This window comes from Tachysurus fulvidraco, chromosome 14 (assembly GCF_022655615.1).
Source record: "Tachysurus fulvidraco isolate hzauxx_2018 chromosome 14, HZAU_PFXX_2.0, whole genome shotgun sequence".
Classification (NCBI taxonomy): Eukaryota; Metazoa; Chordata; class Actinopteri; order Siluriformes; family Bagridae; genus Tachysurus; species Tachysurus fulvidraco.
Window position 1 is genome coordinate 13,361,567 of NC_062531.1, and position 23,378 is coordinate 13,384,944.

General features: G+C 37.4%; 1 protein-coding gene across 7 annotated transcripts in view; it reads right to left on the reverse strand.

Moving 5' to 3' along the window:
• Positions 1-23,378, reverse strand: part of grid2 (glutamate receptor, ionotropic, delta 2) — a 407,738-nt gene that overhangs the window by 339,539 nt on the left and 44,821 nt on the right. For all 7 annotated transcript variants that reach the window (XR_007137759.1, XR_007137758.1, XM_047800191.1 and 4 more), the window contains exon 2: positions 20,253-20,408. Coding sequence is in view for 5 of the 7 variants with exons in the window: in XM_047800191.1 (XP_047656147.1) it covers positions 20,253-20,408 (156 nt within the window). In the remaining 2 variants the exon portion in view is untranslated. The remainder of the gene's footprint in view (positions 1-20,252; positions 20,409-23,378) is intronic.

The window sequence follows — 23,378 nt, forward strand, 5'->3', positions numbered from 1 at the left end:
TGTCTTCTCCAGAACTGATTCTATATGCCTGGTGTGATTTATGTTTCAGCCAGACAGCTTATTGTTTATCTCTTTACTCTTAGTCTAGTTGATGCCTGTTTGCTGGTTACATGACCATCTGCTTGTCTCATAATTTTAGACTTCATTGGACTTTTGCATGGCAACTAAAGGATTTAATAAAAACCATAAACCTGTGTTTGCACTACACAACACATTAAATCACACTGTGCAATTTTATTCATTTCAGTTCTAAGTACTAATTTATTTTAGGGTTTTATATAGCCATATCATATTCAAACATGCCAGAAGTCATTTTTCTTCATTTTGGTGGTCCGCTTTTCGGTCTACATATTAAATGACATATGAATTAAGTAATAGTGTCATAAGAAAAGGCATCAGACTTCCACTGATCCACTGAATATGCCTACATCATACATTCATTCATTCATTCATTCATTTTCTACCACTTATCCGAACTACCTCGGGTCACGGGGAGCCTGTGCATATCTCAGGCGTCATCGGGTATCAAGGCAGGATACACCCTGGACGGAGTGCCAACCCATCGCAGGGCACACACACTCTCATTCACTCATCATACAGTTAATTTAAAAAAAGAAAAATAAATAATTGCAAAAAGCCACAAATAGACAACCTGTTCCTCACTTTAAACAAAAAAAAATACTTCTTTTTTTGGATCTTGGATAACTGTAGTATACTGAACACTTTCCTTTTATTAGTTTGCTGTCACTACACCTGTATAAATTGGGCATGCTTCTGGTGTATAAGCTGTAAATTAGAGAAAATTGTAGTGTGTCCTGCATATGACATTTAAATAAGGGACTAGTGGGCAGGGGCTTCTTTCCCTGCAACTGTAGTTTATTCGTCTTTTGTGTTCAATTTGTCACACTTTTTGTCACGATTAATGAATTAGACACAGTTTAGTACATACATCAGTCCAGGCTCAAATCTGTGATGGTTTCTACGCAACTTTAATGCCCCATGTAGTGCAAGAATGTTATTTGTAAAAAGCCTCTTGAGGCTTCAGTCATTCAATCTGATGAGAAAAAATGAAGCAGGAACTAATTGCGGTAGTCAGCTCACATTCAGAATTGTGTGCTCCAGCACTAAAAATCTATAAGTGCAGCTCAAATCTCATGAAGAGAACCTCTGATAAGAGCCTATGGAAAACATTTTAAAAGTGATATATAACAAAAAATAAATAACTTATTCCAAAAGGGCAAAGAAGCTGATGCAATGGTACTGTATATGATAGACAATAATGGCAGCTATATTTCTGTGGATGTATAAAAGCTTGTAAATTTTATTTGATTTAGTTTTGGGGGCATAAAATGGGATTGTGTATGTTATGTAGCAGATTGGGGCATGGGGTGGGTATGGTGGCATAGACATGGTCAGCACATTGCCTTACAGCTCCAGGTTTGGGGGTCCAATTTCCACCGACTCCCTATGTGCACAGTTTGCATTTTCTCCCATTTACTTAGCAGGTACTTCATTTTGTCCCCAAGTCCAAAATGTTGTAGGTAGATTGGCATCTCTAAATTGTAATGTGCGTGAGTATGTGTGTGATTGTGCCCAGTGATGGGTTGGTACACCATCCAGTGTCCTGGTGTCCACCACATTCAGCCTTGAGTCCCTGGGAACAGGCCCCAGGACCCTGTGTAAGGTAATTGATACAGAATATGATTGAATGAACGAAGCACCTAAAGCAAATGATTAATAGATAAAATGCTGAAGGCACCTGTACAATAGCTTAAAGAAAAGAGAAGAGACAAATGCAAGCCCACCTAATTGGTTAATGATAGCATCAGGCCACTTGCTTGCAAAAATGCTCACTCCTTGTAATAGGCTGCTTAAACCCCTTGTTGCAGCCCACTATACAAACATCGATCAGTCTGCAGGAAGACATAGGCAGCGCTTAAGCGAGAGTGACACAGTAACGGTGACATTGCTATGGTGACATGCTGCTCCTGCAGTTTTTGCATAAAGGCTCTGATTCAACTGGGCAGGTCTGTTCTTCTTCAGAAAAACTCAGACAGCATCCAACTGCAATCCCATTCCAACCACCCTGCTGATTCTAATACACGACCTGCCAGGAGATGTCATGGCCTTTGTTTTCACAACAATTAATGAGATTGCTTTAATTTATGTCATGATCTGCTGAAAATGCTAGCCAGGGTGTCGCCTAAACCCAGCCTTAGCCCTGTAATGGTTCCAATACAATATCCTTATAATACAAATAAATAGATAAACAAGCAAAACTAAACCACTCAACACTTTCAGACATTACAGCGCAATGTCAGCATATTTTGCCCAAACACCCACACTCTTACACCTGGTATTTAAAGCACAGGATCTTTTTAAGATAGCACATTTCACCATGTTTTGGACATTATGAACTAAAAAAAAAAAACACTGAGCTGTCTGTTGAGTTTTTATTTCGTAATGTCCAAAACGGTATAAAATGTGCTATTTTAAAAATTGCTTCTCAATAGATTATGGAGGAGAATGGAGGTTTGGTGGAACACCAGATGAAGTAGACACCATATAGTCGATGAAGCTGAAGTCAAAGATCATACCCAACGAAGTCCACTATTCAACATTCATCTTCCAAAAAAAGGTGGCAATAATCCAGGATTTGAAATAAGTGATGGTATCTATAACACTCCCTGGGAAAATAAAAGCATGATGGCATTGTCCAGAGTTTAACTTACGATGTATAAGGTTGCTGCCATGAGGTCAGAGGAAGAAGTATAGATTTAAAGGCTATTGTAGAGTTATTGAATAGGGCTGATGCCAAGAGGACTGCAATGATGAAAAGAGATAAGCGACAGGAAAAAGGGGTGTGACACAGAAGCCATGATTTGAGTGACAACTCAAATATGCCTTATATCCAGTTCATCTTATATCCAGTTCAGAGATGAAAGGTTCCACATCCAGCTCAAAACATATTTATTAACGCTATCTTCACCCAGGGGAAAGGCCATGACATTGAAGCCACTGAATTTACCCCTTATTAATCAATATTTTATAAGCCTCCATGGCAGCTATCACTACAGAAGAGTTATCGACGCCCATTTGAGATTACAGAGAAGACCAATTTTACCTTGAGCTTGCACAATGTACTTTTGAATTACTAGTGATATGACATACCTTTTCCTTCACTTTACTGCAGGATAGAAGGAGAAGCGTTTCAATTTCAATCTTACATCTGAAAGCTGTTTTGCAAGGTGTTTGTGTAGTGTATATTCTATCAGAAGGTACAAGATGTTGTCTTGGAACTATTGTTCCTTTAGAAATTGGCAAAAAAAAATCTGTTTTGTGCACATTTAAAAAGGGCATCTGGGCACCCTTAACCTTTCAATATCTGGCTTTCTCCTCATCAAATATCCACTTTCTCATCTTTGACCCCTCTTTCTATTCACACCTCCTTCCCTTGACCTTCCCTCTGGTGCAGGGCTGAGAGCACAGTAGTAGAGTTTAAGTGGTCTTCACTGTCATAAAGTGATGCTTAACCTGAAAGGCATGGTTTAAAAAGCCAGAACACAAACAGTCTCTGATTACCTGTATGCTTTATTTGTGTCATCCACAGGAATAAAGAACCAGATTTACCTGAATAAAATCTGCTGTGGAACACAGGGCCCAAACATGGCCTGCAGTTTTGTTTCATTTGGCCTGCGTAATCTTGAAAACATAACAGTCACACAGCCCACAATAGGCCATTCCACAATATTTAAAAATAAATATAAATGAATAAAACATATGACATGCTATTTACTAATGAATAATAGAAAACTCTATATAATATATATTAATACATTTAATAAAATAAATTATGATTGTGGAAAATGTGCTGTATTACAAATGAAATAAAAAATCTGTTATCAGCATGTCAATCTAGCTTAATAAATAATCTATATAAATAAAATAAATAAATAATAAATAAATAATTTCATAAATAAAATAAAATGCTGCAATCTCAGTAATCCTGGTTGAATTCAATATTTTTCTAAATAAAATGATCAAATATCTCGGTATAACATCATGGTCTTTATTCGTTTACCTCAAACTGTGTCTGTGAACATTGCAGCTTGCGTGATCCTTTGTAGCCCCTGGCATAGAGCTAATATTTATTCAGAAATGTCGGGCATCTATCAGTGTCTGTTAGGTGTTCATGTACTATTTTAATAGGATGAAAGATAGACATACTATAGATTACTAGACAACGTTTTTTTTTTTAGCATGTCATTTTCAGTCCCTGAACACAGGGGCTTCAATGGGAGTGAATGAAGTGTAGGCAGGTGAGTTTTTCACTGAAAAATACATCTTGACATTTATTGGACAGTGCGCTCTTCATTTGTCCTGCCTGTATGAATGGCTTTTACTTATAATGATTGGTCGACCTCTCAAAGGGGCGGAACCTTGTAAGCAGCTGCCAAGCACAGAAACACTAATGAACATAACTGACAGCTCAAACTTATTTATATTGCAGCCAGTTGAAATCGCTTGAAGCTTGTTATAGTTGAATCGATTTGACGTTCGTTTCTGAAACTTGTTTATACAGTAAGTCTGAGTTGGACCGATTTCAGAAAAGTCTTTTGATGTTCATACTTGAGGAGAGATGAAATTAAACAAGAGGCCAGAACAATGCCCACGATATTAATTAAAAATAAAATCGGTGAAAAAAAAAGGTCCTTTTATTTGTCTTAATGTTATAAAATTGATTGTCTGTGCTTAGTCATAGATTCCCTATACATGCTGTTACTCAATCAAGTGGCAGAAGCACAATGCATAAAATCCATGCAGATACAGATCGAAAGCTTCAGTTGATGTTTATATATAAATATCATAATGGGGAAACATATGATCTGTGAAAAAATATATGAACAATTGTGTACAATTGTCATAGTTGTTGGTGGCAGGTGAGATTTTCCAGGTTTTTATACATAACAGTCTCTAGACTTTATAAAGTGACACTACTGTAGGTGGAAACACCTTGGTTATAAGAGAGGTGAGTAGAAAAGCATCTCAGCATGCACAAAACATCAAACATTGAGGTGGATGAGCTACAACAGCAAAATACAGAATCATGTTCCACTACTGTCAGCCAAGAACAAGAATCTGAAGATATCATGTGCCTGGTTCACCCAAACTGGACAGCTAAAGATAAGGTGGGGGAAAAAATTCACCTGGTCTTCAAGTGTCCAGTTTGGGTAAGCCTGTTCTCATGATAGCCTCAGATTCCTGTTCTTGGCCAAGGGAGTGAACACAAACAGATTATATATATATAATATATATATGTGTGTGTGTGTGTGTGTGCTTGCCCTATTTTTTGCAGAGTTAACAGCTCATGCCATTAAGCAAATCTTCTGAGAATTTAAAACCAAAACCTAGTTAGTGCTGATTTCATGCCTTATGTTCAGGGACTAATAAAGTGAGCTAAAACACATACGTTCCGTTTCTTCAGAATGATTTTTTTTAACTTTTTCTTTCAAATCAAATCAAACCACTATCTCTTTTAAATATTCCCTGATGGAAGAAGGCTCTTAATCTATCCCCTGAGCTTTCCAGATAAATGTACAAAACATATAAGGATAATCATTATGAATTCATAAAATATTTCTTTATAACCAAGGCTTAATTTACAAAACTGAAGTCAATAAAGACATCTCATTAACTGAGGCTGCTGAGTAACAGTATGTATTAGGGTCCATCCAGCAACTACAGATGCAAATCCCTAGCAGAGTAGAGTGATGGACAACAGTGTTGTCTGGCAAACAGTGTGACAGAGGGTAACTTAAGAGGAGAGAAAGAAGAGTAAGACAGATTAGAGGAAGCACAGTGTATAACATGAGAGCATCCCCCGAATGATTTCTTGTTACAGCACACAGTGGTACATATCATCACAAAACCCAGATCATCCCTGGATCATCCTCTGACATCCATGGACTTATATTCTGTACTTTGAGAGTGTGACTTTAAGAGAGTGAGAGAATGAGAAAGGATATAAAAGAGAGAAATCTGGAAGCTGGCCAACTTCGCAAGAGAATTAGCAGGTGAATTAGATGTAGCAGGAGAATTAGAAGAATGTGGATACCTACTGTACAGCGGAGTTAGAACACCTCTGTCTTGTCAACAAGGGGCTCAATAAAATCAATGCAATAAGATTGATTTCCTCATGGAAACTGCTTGGCTTCACCGTGGCTGCTGGCCAGACACTACAGCTTTAGATGTGAATGGATTGATCAATTGCACATTCATTAATCCCACTAGTATCCTCATCATGATTCAGGAGAACCCATTGTTTTGGTCACTTAAAGAATTTCACTAGGTCATAACCTTGAAAAATGCATACTGACAAAAAAATCTTGCCATCTCCAAGAATCTTATAATCCCAATAAACTGAGTGGAATAGCAGGATTGCAATATTGCAAGCAAATATTTTTAACTCGCAGATAATCTGTAATACATTCAATGAAAGACTGACAGCCATCAAATGTGACAAACCAAAATAATTAGTAATACCTACAATAGAAGCCTAAGTGATATGCCAAGTAATATATGGCCAAACGTATAAGGACACCTGGCATTCACAACCATATCTGATCCTTCCCCAACATGTTTCCATAGTTGAAAGCACACCTCTGTACAGGACTTTCTAGCAAGACATAGCTCCCATGGTCAAAGCAAAGGCTGGTGTGAAAGAATTTGTGTGGTCTGAACAAATCCCTGACCACATCCCAAGGGATTACTTCTGAGATGAACTGGAATTCTGACTACTTTCTTTCTCAACAGCTGTGTTTGACTTCACTGATGCTTCTGTGGCTGAAAGGACCAGACCCCACTGCCACACTCCAAAAAGTGTGGAACAGTGACAGCAAAGCCAGGCAATAGTCTGAAATAGGAATTTTAAAAAACGCACATATCGGTATGGTGAGTTGTCCACAAGCCTTTGGCCATATAGTGTATATTTATATGTGCTATATCGACCATGACATAGATTGAAATTGACCTTGCAGAACTTAGAAAAGTGGTTTAGTCCTGTGAAATTGGAGAGACATATTCCCTAGAAATGATGATATTAAACTGGAATAACTGAACAGAGTTTGATAACTGAAGCCTCTAAACAGGAGATTACACAGTGGTGTTTTTGTAGGACTTCAAAATTCCACATTATTTTAAATTATGGAAATGAAAGGGCATGAAAAATTATATAGCACTGTAGAAAAAGTGAGTATTAACTTTTAAGTTGGATGACCTTAGACTTAGACTAGTTTATCAAAAAAGATTTTAAAATGCCTGAGATGCATTGGAGGCCTCTTAAATTCTCTGCCTATACCTCAGGGGTATCTTGTGTTACCTGAGATTACATCAGAATGAAACACTTCCATTCCAGTAGGTTGCTGGAATAAAATGAAAGCAGCGAGACACTCATATAAGCCTATGTTATCACTATTCCTGAAAAGGCTTCAAATCAATATAATGGGTGAGTACATACTGATTTGTATTCTCTTTCAGTGCCTAGAGATAGGAGGAAGGCCAGTCGAGAGATTCCCAGTGGAGTCAGACTGGTCAAGATCACCTCATTCTGCCTCTCACAACAGGCTGCGAGGATCAGACCTGAAAAGTGTCATTATAGTGACAGGATCCATTGGGGCGGATTTAAAAGGGCACGATTGGGGTTAAGGGGGAAATCTGTGGAATAGATGGAATTATTATTTCTGCTTTAGCTGTGCTTGGAGCGGTTGAAGTAAAAAAGAGAGAACGAATGAATGAAAGAAAGGAGGAGGAAGGAAGTGAGATAGATCCTCTAAGAGAGCTGGAAGCAGTCACTTTAGCCCCAGGGTGTCTGAACCTCTCCTTTCATACAACTGAAAGCAATGTCTGTGCTTTAGACAACTTCAATATGGGAGGTTGAGGACACACACAGACACATACATACAAATAGATTTAACAAAAAAAAAAAAAAAAAAAAAGAATGTTGTAAATATTATTAAATATTTCTAATGAATGCTAACAAGAAAAAAAAAATAAAGGATGGTCATGTACTTTGATTTCTAGTCTCCAGACCTGCTTTGTGGAGCTGTGGAAATTATTTTTGCTGTTAAAAACTGTCACTGAAGGACAGCTTTTTGGCAAGAGGCAAAACAGCCATATACTATCCACTACAGAGCCTATAAAACTTAAGGACAAGACACTTTCTAGTGGATCTTTGCAGTATTCTTTGAATTCATTTCATTATTGCCCTGACTGCCTGTTGTAAGGTTGTCAAAATGAGTCTTCTTCCCACCACAGCATCTGACCAATTTTCTGCAGTTTAATTTGTTAATAAACGAGGGTTTGTAAAAGGGTTGAACATCTTTTTCAGGGTTTAATAAGCCTGGCAGTTATTCACATGGCTGCATTTACTGCCATAGCTTAAAACCAACAGCAATCTCTATTAGTTTTCACCCCGTTTTGCACTAAAGATGAGTTTATACCAAAAATATCTTCACTTATTCAATTAGAACTAAAGACTTTTTTTTTCCAAAAGCCATTGGCTGCCATTGAATGTTTGCAATCCTGGTGTTTCGTTATAATCATTTCCGATGGTCGAGCCAAGTTCAGACTCCCAGCTCAAGCGGATAGATCTCTGTAGGAGCAGGAAACTCTCTGACTCTCCCTTGATGTCCAATAGAGACATTCTGTGGAGAGCTGTTTACCAACTTTCCTTCATTGTTCATGAGGGGGGGAAAAAAGTCTGAAAGCGTCAGTTTGCCCATTTAAGCCACGCCAAATGAACCTCATTGCAAGGCCAAGTTCCTCTTAGGAACCATGAAGCACTGGCAGCAGGGCTTTAGCCAGCTGTCAGCTGCAGAAAGCAGTCATATTGCTGTTTTATTATAAATGTCAGCCTCGCTGCTGGAGACACCTCCCCTATTGATTAGAAGTTGGATAATTGGATTGGAGCTATTTCTCAGCAAGCCTGCAGTTTATCTAGAGGCATTTAGGAGATGAAGACTAAGCCTCGGCATGGGAGGGGATATGAAGTCACACCGGGGAGTTGTAACCTCACATCCCCCTCCTGTTGTGATTCAACATGTAATACAGTGACAGATAGCACACCACAGGAAAGTAATGAGTGCTTAAAGTCTATTGTATGTATGTTTGTAATGTAAATGAAGTAAATCATTGATTATTCAACTAATCTTCAGCTAATGAATTTGAGAGTTTTGACTAGACTCAGTTAAAATCAAAAACATATAAAAGCGAATTTTTGTCTGCTTCTAAAATATTTAGCACAACAGAAATTGCCTTTTCGGGTGACTAGATCCATTCAGTTTTCAATGTTCCACAGTTTTGCTTCAGAATCTGTCACTGTCACAGGTCAGATGGTTCATATTACATATCTGTATATCTGACCAGTCTGACCTTTTAAAAATCAAAATGACCGTGTGTTTGGGAGGAAAAAAGGAAACACTCCAAAACCTCCTTCTCACTGTGACTGCGAGTCCCTTAAATACCAATTTTCATTCAGCTGTAATATATACTGAAGTATCAAAATGAATGGCCATGGAGAACAACTGGAAAATGTAATCAAATCTGCATTTTCTTTCTCTTCTTTCTCTTTTCACTCTGTCTCTTCTCTCTCTCTCTCTCTCTCTCTCTCTCTCTCTCTCTCTCTCTCTCTCTCTCTCTCTCTCTCTCTCTCTCTCTCAATCAAGCATGCTTTTTTATTTTATTTTAAAGTACACAGACTGAAAATTATATTCAGATATTCCAGGTTGAGCTGTGACCCATAAACGTGATTATCATTCATGTTTGCTTATGATTGCAAATATGCATGGACTACCTAAAGAGAGCAGGAGGGAAGATAAACACAAAGATTGCTTACCACCTGCAAACCAAATTCAAATTGTATTTGTCACATAACCCTACACAGTACGATATGTTGAAATGCTTTTCGGCTGTGCATGAGATAAAAAAGAGGGGGGGGAAAATAGAATATGATGAAAAAAGTTGAATTACCTGTACAAGTAAACTGAAAACAAAACATGTAAAAATATACAAATATATACATACTTTACTGTAGTCCATAATACCATTCATTCATTCATTCATTCATTTTCTACCGCTTATCCGAACTTCTCGAGTCACGGGGAGCCTGTGCTTACAGTATCTCAGGCGTCATCGGGCATCAAGGACGAAGTGTGACAACCCATCGCCGGGCACACACACACTCTCATTCACTCACACACTCACACAATGTCTTTGGACCGGGGGAGGAAACCGGAGTACCCTGAGGAAACCCCCGAGGCATGGGGAGAACATGCAAACTCCACACACATGAGGCAGAGGCGGGAATCGTGTGTGTGTGTGTGAGGCAAACGTGCTAACCACTAAGCCACCGTACCCCCCATAATACCATAATATATATAGAGGGTGTAGCGTTTTGTACCAGTCATTTTAGATTTCATGTCCCAGGCACCCTAAATTTCAACATCTACTCCTCAATTAACCGATGAGCAACCCAGTTTTACACCCACACCTGGCTCCAGAATGTCTGGAGTCTCCACAAAGACCAGATAACCCCATGCGGCTCATTGGGGCCTGCAAACAGAACTCTCTCTCTCACACACACACACACACACACACACACACACACAGACACACACACACAACACAATGAGACATTCCGTTTACTAATAAAACCCAAGATAAGGTACTCTAAGGTTCTCATTCTTATAACCCTTTTTGTAATGTGTTTCTTCTTTTAAGGCTTGCCTGACTTAAAATTATTTGCTCCTTAATTTCCTGACAAGGGTGTATTTTATTCATGTGTCAGAAAACAACATTGTATTTTAAAATCCGTTATACTCTATCATCATATCTTACTGATCATGGCATGTTAATGTATACCTGTTCTAATGCCGTATGACCCTTTAAGGTCTGATGTCAGAATGTATACGAAGCTATTGTTTTCTGTTTACTTCCCTAATGAAAGTGCATCTTGTTCATGTTTCATTCTTGTTTCTTTGCCTTTATCTTTGCCTTGATTAATGATCTATGTATGTAATGTACCGCTGCCTTCATACCGTCATTACCCTTCATGTTTAGTATCCAAATGACCACAAAATTATCGGTTACTCATTTTTCAAGCACTGGTGTATTTTAATTGAGCACGAAAGGCGCCATACCATCTTAATACACCCTGGATCAAACTTTAAAGTCATCTAAAAGTTTGATAGCTAAACCACACCCACAGACACCTGAAACAAAGGGAGTTTTTCCCTTCAAAATCCTGATCGAAGTATTGGTCATCTTCCCAAAGATGGGTGGAGTTCGTGACCTTTAAGTTGTCACAAACACCACTAATCCGTGGTCAGACTTTCGGAACAGCTTCAAGACGACTCCATCTTCCTTCAACGAAGTTCCAGCAAGCTTCACTTCCAAGAACGACAACTGCTCTGATCTTCAGGAGAACTTGGAAGAACGTCTGACCCCACCCTAACTGACTTTTCAGAGATTTCTCTGTTGCATCCGGACTCTTGTGCAGTAAGCCAATGCAAGTAACCGTTTCCTCTATCAACCAATTTAGATGCGTAATTTTAAGTAGGAATCTTTCATTGAATCTTAAGGTGAATTTAAGTTTCTGTGACGATTTCCCAGTTAGGGTGTGATTTAATTTTGAAGTCTAAGCTTGCCATTTCCTTTCCTTCCTTTCTCTAGTTTCTTCTTTCCAGTCTCTTCCTCCCTTTCCCCAATTTTAATTTCTTTTGTTTTATTTTATTTTCATTTCCGTTTTCCCTATTTCTTTTGTTTGTTTGTGTAGTTAGTTTTATGTTGTGTTTGTCTCATTCATTAAATGTCATAATTTTGAGCCACAGGTGATTTGTCTCTGAGTATCGCTCACAAATTAAGGTACCTGCAATATCTGGTCTGAACTACATGCTCTATTAAGTTAATTTAATTTAAATTACGGTATACAGTAAAAGGAGAGCGAATCTTTCTTGGCCCGGGAAGATACCGTCTTGATAGAATTAATAAAGGTTACACGGCCTGTTCGCCGGACGAACAGACCAAATAAGCGTAACGTTAATTCCAGTACCGTTAATTTCAACTTAGGTTAAAATATTTGGAAGTCACTATAACACGTTTTAGTTGCTTATAAATATTTACCTTTATTTTGCTTGCCAAAATCGCTACAAGGGAGAGAGAAAGAGAAAAAGAGATTTCTATGCTTGATATGTTATACCCACACTCAACTTTAGTCAGGTTACAGAAAGCTTTGATATGTTTATGTGAAGTGCCTAATTCACAATTTGCTTGAGAATGACTTAAGATAAAAACCATCAGTTAATTCTGCTCAGTTGGCTGTGCTCATGTTCTGTTATCTGTATTTGATCTCTATGTATTCAGTCTATTTTTTTCCTGCAGTTTCTCCATCTTTGTTAGGTGGAATTTTGTGGATCTGAATAAAACCAGACTTGTCATTCTGTCAGACATCCCTCACTGTCGTTGACCTTTTCTACAGACAACCAAGAGTCTGCTGGAAGCTCCTTGAAAAGGACAAAACAAGGTGCATCTATGTAAAAATCACAACATAATTACTGGGTTGAGTGCAAGAAAAGCTGTCACGTCCTGTTCAAAGATCAGACAGGGCACTGATGGGAAAATAACCTGTACACATCTCCCTCACCCACACACACACAGCATGCGTACTATCTGGCAAGAGCTGTCAGAGTGTGTGTGAGGACAACAAGAACAAACTGCACTGCAGTATTGCCTTTTGCTTTATCTGACCAAGGGTCATCAAAAGGTGAGTTCCTATTTGTTCAAAACAAATGGAAGAAATCGAAAATATTATTTATACATATTGGACCAATCTAAAAAAATTAAAAAAATAATAATAATAATAATAATAATAATAATAATAATAATAATAATAATAATAATGTCATTCCCTTGGCTCTAGCTGCCAAAACACAGAATCAGATATAGAAGTCTACATAATGTATAATTAGGTATAATACGTAATACCTAATTGTCAGGCAACAATAATATATTGTAATAAATAAAAAATATATATATATATTTATATTCTCTTATATTTAAATAGCATGTTTCAAAAGCTATAATATTTCAGTATTGAAATGAGGTTTATTGAATTAACAGAAAATGTGCAATATGCATCAAAACGAAATTAGACAGGTGCATGAATTTGGGCACCCTTGCCATTTTGCATCCAATCATGAGAAAAGGTAGTTAAGGTGGCCAATTGCAAGTTGTTGTTCTCTTTGACTCTCCTCTGAAGAGTGGCAACATGGAGGCCTCAAAACAACTCTCAAATGACCTGAAAACAAAGATTGTTCAACATTATGGTTTAGGGGAACATTTTCGCAGAGATATAAGTTGTCAGTGTCCACTGTGAGGAACATAGTGAGGAAATGGTAGACCACAGGCACAGTTCTTGTTAAAGCCAGAAGTGGCAGGCCACATAAAATATTGGAGAGGCAAAGGCGAAGGATGGGGAGAATGGTCAAAAATAGCCCACAGACCACCTCCAAAGACCTACAACATCAACTTGCTGCAGAAGGTGTCACTGTGCATCGTTCAACAATTCAGCGCACTTTGCACAAGGTGAAGCTGTACAGGAGAGTGATGTGAAAGAAGGTTTTTCTGCACACACGCCATAAACAGAGTCGTTTGAGGTATGCAAACGCACATTTGGACAAGCCAGCTTCATTTTAAAATAAGGTGCTGTGGAGTGATGAAACAAAGATTGAGTTATTTGGTCATAAAAAGGGGCATTATGCATGGCAGCAAAAGAAAACAGCATTCCAAGAAAAACACTTGCTACCCACAGTAAAATTTGTTGGAGGTTCCATCATGCTGTGGGGCTGTGTGGCCAGTGCTGGTACTGGGAATCTGGTTAAAGTTCAGGGTTGCATGGATTCCACTCAATATCAGCAGATTCTTGAGAATAATGTTGAGGAATCAGTCACAAAGTTGAATTTACGCCAGGGGCTGGATATTTCAACAAGACAACGACCCAAAACACTGCTCAAAAGCTACTCAGGCATTTATGCAGAGGAACAAGTACAATGGCCATCCCAGTCCCCAGACCTGAATATCATTGAACATCTGTGGGGTGATTTGAAGCTGGCTGTCCATGCTCAGCAACCATCAAACCTAACTGAATTGGAGATGTTTTGTACGGAGGAATGCTCCAAAATACCTTTATCCAAAATCCAGACACTCATCACAGGCTATAGGAAGCGTTTAGAGTTATATGTTTTGATGCATATAGCGCATTTTCTGTTAATACAATAAACCTCATTTCACTACTGAAATATTACTGTGTCCTTCAGTTATTTGATAGATCAAAATGAAATTGCTGATCCAAACACCCAAATATTTATAAATGAAAATCATGGAAATTGTCAGGGGTTCCTAAACTTCTGCATATGACTGTAAATGAAAAGAACTGTCTAAATGAAACAAATAAAATTAAAGGTTGATCAAATTAAATGAAATCATTAATACAATTGTATTAATGTCTGCTAATTATGGAGGACATGGAAAGTGTTAACGAGTGTATAGCAACACATCGGACTGGACTGCTGATGTAACCATAGAATGTAATGTGCACAATGGTATATATTTATCGAATCATTTCTAAACTGTACAAAAAGAGAACGGGGTGGTGTGTAAAGACTTTTGTTAAAAGAAAATTAATTTCAAAAGCTAGAGTAGTAGCAAAGCAGAAGGCTGAACAGAACAGATGTTTAAATAAATGAAGAATGTATAACAAGTCCCAGAATCAGGCATCCATAAGAAGTGCAAGCATCAGCACTCAAGCTGAACCATAACACATGTACATCTGTAATTAGGCACATTCAAAGAGATATCCTCAAACAAACAGTGAAACCAAAGAACAGGCTGACAGCCTTTCATGAGAGTAAGCACCTTAGATCAAGCAGTGTCGTTTGCTAATGGGGCATTATCTATTAGATAGCCAGGGTTAGCCAAAACACAGCTTACTGTACATACAAGGCATGACTCACTGAAAAGTCTCAGTGAATTATCCAGATTCGTAAAATCACTGGCTCTGAGTCTAATAGAAATCATCAGCAGGGCAAGTGAGTAAAATCATAGTTATGTTTAGTACAGAATTGTTAAACACCCTATTCATCAAAAAAGTTTGTACTATGCAGCACGGTATGTAATATGCTACAATGCAATACAGTCTGTATAAAGTGTAAATCAAAATATTTTTGTTATCTATCACAGTTCTTATGCTCTGTAGTATTACAGCTCAAAATATGTGCACACTACACCATCACACTCATGGAACATGTGCATTTTGAACATCCCTTTCCCATTCCACATACCCCCTCCTCTCCCCACACCCCTTTCGCTCCATCCTCTTCTGAGAATGCTTTCCACTAGATTTTGTGGTATGACATTGGGGATTTGTCCATTCAGCCATACAAGCATTAGTGAGATCAAGCACTGCTGTTGGGCAAGAAGTCATGGGATGCAGTCAGCATTCCAGTTCATCACAGGCGCTTTAGGGTTGAGTTCAGCGTTTTGTCCAGGTTACTTAAGTTCTTTCGTACCAAACTTGGCAAACCATTTCTTCATGAAGTTTTCTTTGTTACCAAGGGCACTTTCATGCTATGATATTTTTGAGGTCCTTACAGTGAAGGGAACTTGTAATGCATACAAAGATACTTCAGACAGCTAACTATGGCTCTACTGTATAATTAGTGATCATATCATTAATCCCTAGGAGATTCTCCCAAAGACTTACCTTCTTCCTGGAGATCTACTACCTAACATAATTCATCTTGTTTCAGCTCATCAGTGTCTAACATGTAAATCTTTATGTGAATTATTAGAGGTCTGGCCTCCTCAGCTGAGCACAGGGTCTGTATATTGCTTTTATGTAATGTTGTTTAAGAGAGAAATAGACAACGATACCCCTCAAAAGTGACTAACAAATATTGCACAGTAACATACATAATCTTTTTTTAATAATTAAAAGTAAAGTAAATATTTCCTAATAATTTAATAGAATCGAGTAAATGACCATATGTAATGTTGTTCCACAGCATTATAAACTAGTGAAGAATGACACATCACTTCACTAAAGTTTCTAACTCTTTTACGTCACAATACTGTTCCATATATTAATTAACTACTGAAGAACTTTACAATAACACTTCAGTCATTACTAATGAGTTTCACTTTATTGTTTAAACCTATATAAATATTGTTACAATCCATTACACTCGTAAATCCATACATTTTGGTGCTGCCGTAGCAAACATGAATGTAAAAGTTAAATGTAAAAGAAAATTAATCAACCTTTTTACACTGTTACATGTTTGGCTAACTAAATAATAAAGTTCCTAATAAAGTGGACAGTGATTGTATATAGTAGAAGGTAGAAAGGTGAGGATTTGCTTTTGGGATTTAATGTTGGTGTGATCAGTTATTAATTAGCAGTAATTATAAAAGAACATAATCATAATGAACTAGTAGTTGTAAAGGAATAGTAATTCATTTAAGACTTAGTAATTACTGTAAGACTAAGGATTGGGATTTAATTACCGCATAGTGCACCTTACTTACTACATACTTACTGAATAATTCATTAGTATTATTTCTTAAGATAGATTCTTAGCTTCCATGTAGTTGCCTATGTATTACTAACATAACATAACACTAATATAGTTCCCTTTGTATTACTCATTTGCCAAATTAATGCATTTATCATCTTCCTTATAGCTATTGAGGACATGATTTTTCATTAAACATGTATAACATGTAATAACATCACGAATAAATGTTTTTTTCCTGATTAGTCAGGCCTCCGAACTGATTAGCAAGATCAGATGTGTGTCTGTAGTCCAAACTCTTCAATTTTCTACAAAATAATTGCTAAAGAGACTTTTTCTATAGCCAAATTTCTCAATTATATTTGGGAAAACCTTCTTATCTTTAAAGGAATCAAATTAAGCCTTTCTTTCAGAGTAAGGTGAAGATGAGAAAATAGGAAACGCAGCAAAAGTGAAAATCGAACATACTATAATTCTCCAGAGTGAGTAAGAGAATTGAACCTTTTGAAGGTGAAATATAATAATAATAATTGTGCTTGAATAATTTCAAAAAGTGTCATTCTGAGGTAGATTAGTATATTGGCATGATAAATGATAACCCCTCTCTATCCATCTCTATCTATCATATCTATTCTAACCCTCAGTACCTTCTTAATAAACACCTGAAAAGCTCCTTGTGGTAAGCTGTCCAGAGGGTTAGAGAGTGTTTATGGCATGACTAAGTGCTCATAGTGGCTCCTAGTGGTGATGAGTGCAGTTAGCCATTCATTACCTTTGTGAATACTAATGAGATTATAGGCACTTCTTTTTTGGGAAAAAAAGGAAAAAAGAAGGTCCTTGATCTGTTCTAGAAGCAGACACAGGGAAGCGGCTAATGGTATTTGACAGCACCTGTATTCACTATCCGATAATCAATATGAGGGCTGAACTTTTTTTTTAAACACAAAGAAAGACAACTACTGCTGCCAGAGCACTGAATAAAACCCAACATTATGGCTTTATTTCTATAGCCCACAATGCACTTTGCTTCAAACAATAACAATAAACTACATACAATTTTTAAAACTGTTTGCTCTACTGGATGTGCTCCATAAAATACTGTGCCATAGACTGATATTAGGATCTTAGGAGAATTTTTTATTTGTAAAATTGGTAAAATATGTTCTCTTCAGTGTTTCCATGCAGACTCAGCTACTTCTAGTTTTGCTAAAGAGTAGCAATATAATACTGGAGTGGGCTAGCATTAAAGAGCTGGTCCTAGGATAATCAAATCCTCTTTGAATAAAGAGTATACTCGCAAGTCATGTGGGCAGGATGGCAGGAGTCGGAGCTTGTGGACCTCAGTGTGGGTTTGCAGTAATTTGGTTAGTAGAAGAAAAGAAAATGACAGACCAGAATATTTAGGATAGTATAGCAACATATGAAAATCGTATTTAAAATGCATTATTAATAGTCTGGATGCGCTAATTAGTGCAGCATAAAATCAAGCCTACTTCCTCAGGCAAGTATATAAGTATATAAAGGTCATGGATTATGGGTGTTTGATGGACTGAGATTGTATTGCTGTAAATAGTATACTAGCATCATTTTCAATAACCATTTACATAAAAACATGAAAGTTAATTCCTACACAGTGTTAATTTAAACAACTTCTAATTGCCGGTTTGAGAAGAACAGAGTCATCTAGAAAGATATCACACTGAGTAAGAAAAGTGAAATGAAGATCTCTTCGAATCACCTTAGAGATCAAAGCAGCATAAAATCCAGTACCTTAATGTGTTTAGCCAGTAAGAAGCTATAAAAAACCGCTGACATTTTCAGGAGTTCAGGATTCTATCAGAACTACAGTACCAGAAAGGCAATACTCTGCAAAGAGGTGTGAGTATTAACACTCTGCTTACTGAGGCAGTCTAGCTCCAAGGCTGCTGCATTCAAATTCAAATAATAATAATAATAATAATAATAATAATAATAATAATAATAATAATAATAATAATTTTAAAAAATAAATAAAAAAAATACTAAGGACAGGTATGGAGTTAGACAACTGGTACTTAGTCAGGAAATGGTCTAAATTCAGAGAAATGAAAAATCAAGCCTACGACAGAAGATAAAGGAAAAATAAAAGAAGCATTTTAAAAGCACCAGACAAGGTTTAAGTAGTGTGATCAGTGTGTGATGCTAGGAGACTATAACAAAGGTGGCTTTGGCTGTAGGTCAGTATTCAGGAGACTTAAAGCTCTGGGTGCAAGCAATCCTAACAGAAATCTAGCATAACACCTTTTTTTTTTCAGAAAATTTTCAGATTTTCAGAATTGTGTCACAATATTTTGTATTTCCATGATTTGGTTAACATTTTTTTAATTAATGAAAATGAACCCATGTTAAATCTGCTGTATTCAGGCTTCATGTTTTTTCCCCAGTGCGATATGCTAATACACAGTCATGCTGCACAGTGAGCTAATAGAAGACTAAAATGTTGCACTGATCATTTCCTATAAGTTACAAATAGAATGAAAGAAAGAAGAATAAAACATTCTGGAATAAAACATTAACAGTGATCATGTGAACAGTCAATTTGTTCTTTCAATAGTGCTTAATTTCTAGCTTAACTCGTTATACTTTGCTAAATAGCTTTATCACTACAACTTCCTTCAAATTCTCACTCTGGATCATACATAAAGAGTCATGTAAGTGTAAGACCAGTGTCCAATTTTGACAGCTTTATAACAAACCAAACTACCTGAACTTTGTTAAGTAACCAGAGGAAGTACTGATTCAAAGGGAAAGCAGCTAGCCTATGCAGGACTATTAACTGTAAAAAGAGAAAATAATACAAATAAATACATAAAATAAAAAAAACGTAGCAGTATTGTGCTCAGGCTCCATCCGGTAACTATCCCTGGAGCACTGGGCGTGAGATGGAACAGAATAGCAATCTATTACAGGGCATAATGCACAAATACATTCGCATATCCTCTCACACTTATCAGCAATTTGCCGTAGCCAATCCACCTTAAAATTAATTAAACACACATACACAAAGTATAACTGCACTGCCTGTGTCTACTTGCAAAGTATTCTCCTGATGCTCAGAGTTAAGGACATGTCTTATTTTTTTCCATCGTCCTTGTCCACAGCATCTGCCAAACAGTTCAATGTATATAAAGTGAAGTGTTCAGAAACTGAATGAGTGCACACATATCAGTGAAGAATTTGAAAAGTATATCCAGGGCTCATGTAATCCATGCACTTTTAAATCATTTAATGTGCGATCAGCCTGTCCATTTTCTGAGTGTACTTTGAATTTCATAGACTGAATTTAAATAGCCGAATATTTGCAATTAATTGCTGTGATGAAAGATAATTGGTGATGATTGTTCTGTTGATCATGGCAGCTAAAGCGTGTGTACCCCACTGCATTCCATCATTAAGGCCTTGTAAAAAACAAAAACAATAACTTTGAGTTACTCATTTCTATTTGCAGTACAAAGACAGTTTATTCCATTCCTCCTGCCGTTTAGTTTTGACACTTTCTTTGGCACAGTTTTCATTGAAAAAAATGCCTCTGTTCAGTAGTTCAGGGCCAAAGCAATCAGAAGGAAGTGTATCTGAGCGAAAACCTACCTTCCTGCACTGCCTGGAAGGGGTTGTTCCCATCCACAAACTCCACAGAGAAGGTGATCTTCTCTGTCTCGAGGATCTCGTTGTTGAGGTTGAGGTCGGCCACCGCCATGCGGAAAACCTCGTCATCCTTCTTGGCAGACTCATCAAATATGGCCCCTGGAAATTAAGTAAAGGAATGAAATAAGTAAAAGTAGTAATAAAGTAGAAGTAAAAGTCTCAATATGGTAACTTATGTCTGGACAAATAATATAATCCTCATTTAACAACAGACACAAAAAAGGGTTTGTATGCATCTGCCTTTGTGCATGTGTGTTTATTATTTTAGAGTTCTAAAACAAAAAAATGGACTGAATAAAAGAGCTATTAGGTCAGCATAATGGTTCTAACACCTTTTACACAATTTACAGAAACAAGTTAGATTTACGGTGAGGTGTACAGTATACGAAGCACTGCTTTGCTGCTGTAATTAGCCAAGCCGTTGTAAGTATGTGAGTTTGAGTGTGTGTATGAGGGTCTGTGATGTCCACTAGCAAATTTCTGCTCACTGCTGTTAAGCTCAGGAATAAGAGAAGAAGATATGTACACATACTGTACAGGCATGGTATTTAAAAATCAAATGTTTTATTCCATCTATACTACAGCAGTTTGTCACATCATATTTTTATACATTTATAGTTGCATTAAATGCTAATGCTAAAACAAATTGGTGCCTTTTATCATGTCATTCCAGCTGTAAACAAGCATTCCCTCATCAGCCTCGCACTATATTTGTTTATAAATCTCTATTTTGTCTTAACTTTCACATCATAGAAAAATTACAAAGCCTTCTGCCAAAAAGACTTTCCAGTTTGGAAAAATCAAAGTTGCTGCTTTACCCAGACTATTACAGTACTCACACTGGAGATTCAGCATATGGAGACCAATCACAGGGCACAATCATGGAGACCAATCACAGGGTACAATCTTATACAAAGACAATTTAGAGAATTCCAATCTGAAGCCTTTAGCCTAATATACATTACAGCAGAGTGCAATCTTGAAGTAGAGACAGTTAAGGGCCTTGCTCAAGTGGCAGCTTGAACCCAGACCTTCCAATCAATAAGCCAGAGCCTTAATTACTTGAACTACCACTACTTAGAAAAGGAAACCAGAGTACCTAGAGGAAACCCACAAGGCCCATGCAAACTCCACACACACAGGGCAGAAGCAGGAAAGAAACCCCCAACCACAGAGGTGCAAGTCATACATACTAACCACTAACCCATCATAATGGATGGATGGACGGACGGACGATCGGATGGATGCATTGATGGTTGGATGGATAGAAAACTAGCCACAGAATCCTTATCATAAAGCTAAGCAGAAAGAAAAACAAGCTTCATGTCTTAAACTACGAGACAAACTCATGTACCGAAGACATCTGCCAAATGAATGCCTGTGATCAGTGTGGAGATTCTTAAGTACAGTCACTACAGTCACTGTTCACAGAGGTTGAGAAATCTGAAAGAACTTTCAGAAGACAGTTCTCCCTCCATGCTGCCATAAAGACACGTACGTTTTTTTTTTTAATCCTCCGCAAAACATCATACAAACATCTTTCTCATCTGTTGCTGAGTTGCCATAGAAACACAGCTCAATGTGGAGGTTTCAAAAACGTACAATGAAGATGCAGCTCACCCTTAGCAGCACTTGCGTCACCTAGAAACTGAAATAAAACAATCAGAATTTAAATCTAAGCTCTAATTTGGAGATCTAGAAGAAAAATCCCTTCCAGCATTGTTTCTTTTGTGAACATTTACAGTAAATATGACTGAACCTGTAATCAATAGACATCAGTGCACAGTACAGTATGAAATCTGTCTTTAAGTTGAATCTATATATGTTGTGAAAATGAAGTATTAGTTTATGAATAAATATTTTTCAAGTGGGTCTATGTATATTTTCCATATATATCCTTTTCTGGCTTGGTTCCAGCCAGGTTTTGGCTCCAGGTCCAGCCTCATTACAGTATGTTCTATTGTCACTGATAAGTCAGCCTTGCATGTTTACTGAAGTATAAGCTGAATAGCTAGTGAAGATATGCTGAATAATGGATCAGTGGTCCTCTAGTCTTGTTTTCCAGTTCCCATGTCCTCAGCCTGCCTGTCTGTCTGTGTGACTCTGAAAGATTTACTTTTGTTCATCTTGTTTGATGGATCATGAACACAATTTCTGCATAAACCATAAAAGAGTCTCCTTATACATCTTACTGCCTCTGCCTCTGGAAGCATATGTTAACTTTCCCCCTCCCTACCACCCCTGGATTTAAGGGAGAACAGACTGGTTGGAATAAATTGCCAGATGACCAAAGTAATTGGAAATAAAAAAAATAGAGTACTGTAGGTTATATTCTCCTGGCGAGAGCTGTGGTTAAAGGGACTAGACAGTACCAACATGCTTCCCAGTAGTGCATTTGTAGCAAAAAACATGCAACCAAAAACATGGTAGTTTGATTCTGAGCAAGTCTTATACAAGTCTAAACCCTATTTTATTTCAAATGGCATACGGAAATTAATCTATTTCGTATGTCCTCAGAAAGCGTTAGTCACCGAAAGATTGGTCAACTAAGATCCAAATCTGCTAATGGGTTTGAGAGACTCAGGCACAAATATATCACAATGTAGATTACAATCAAATCCTTGTCCTCGTCTTTTCAATACCTGCATCATTGCCTCCTGCTCCCTCTTTGCCCGCCTCAGTTCTCTTCCCATTTGTGTCTCCTGAGACACACAGAATTAAGTAGTCTGACCTCTGCCTTCGATAGGGCTAGGAGTCAAACGGCTGTTACCAAGAGCTACATGAAAGGCAAGGGGAAAATCACCAAGGTTAAAAGGATATGCAAATGCAGTTCTTAACCAAAAATCTATATTCCCTTTCCTCTATTAATTCAACTGGTTGCCTGTTCCTTAAAATGTCGTCAAAAAATGTCAGTGCACTTCATGGTCTCACACCTAAGTATCTGTACCTTGAACAAGCCTGTGCCTTGAAGACATGACAATGATCTCTTGGCTTGTCTTTTGGGTGATCTTCTGTGTGTTCCCACAAGACTTATATTATCATATTTTTCACATGGCTTATGTGAATTGA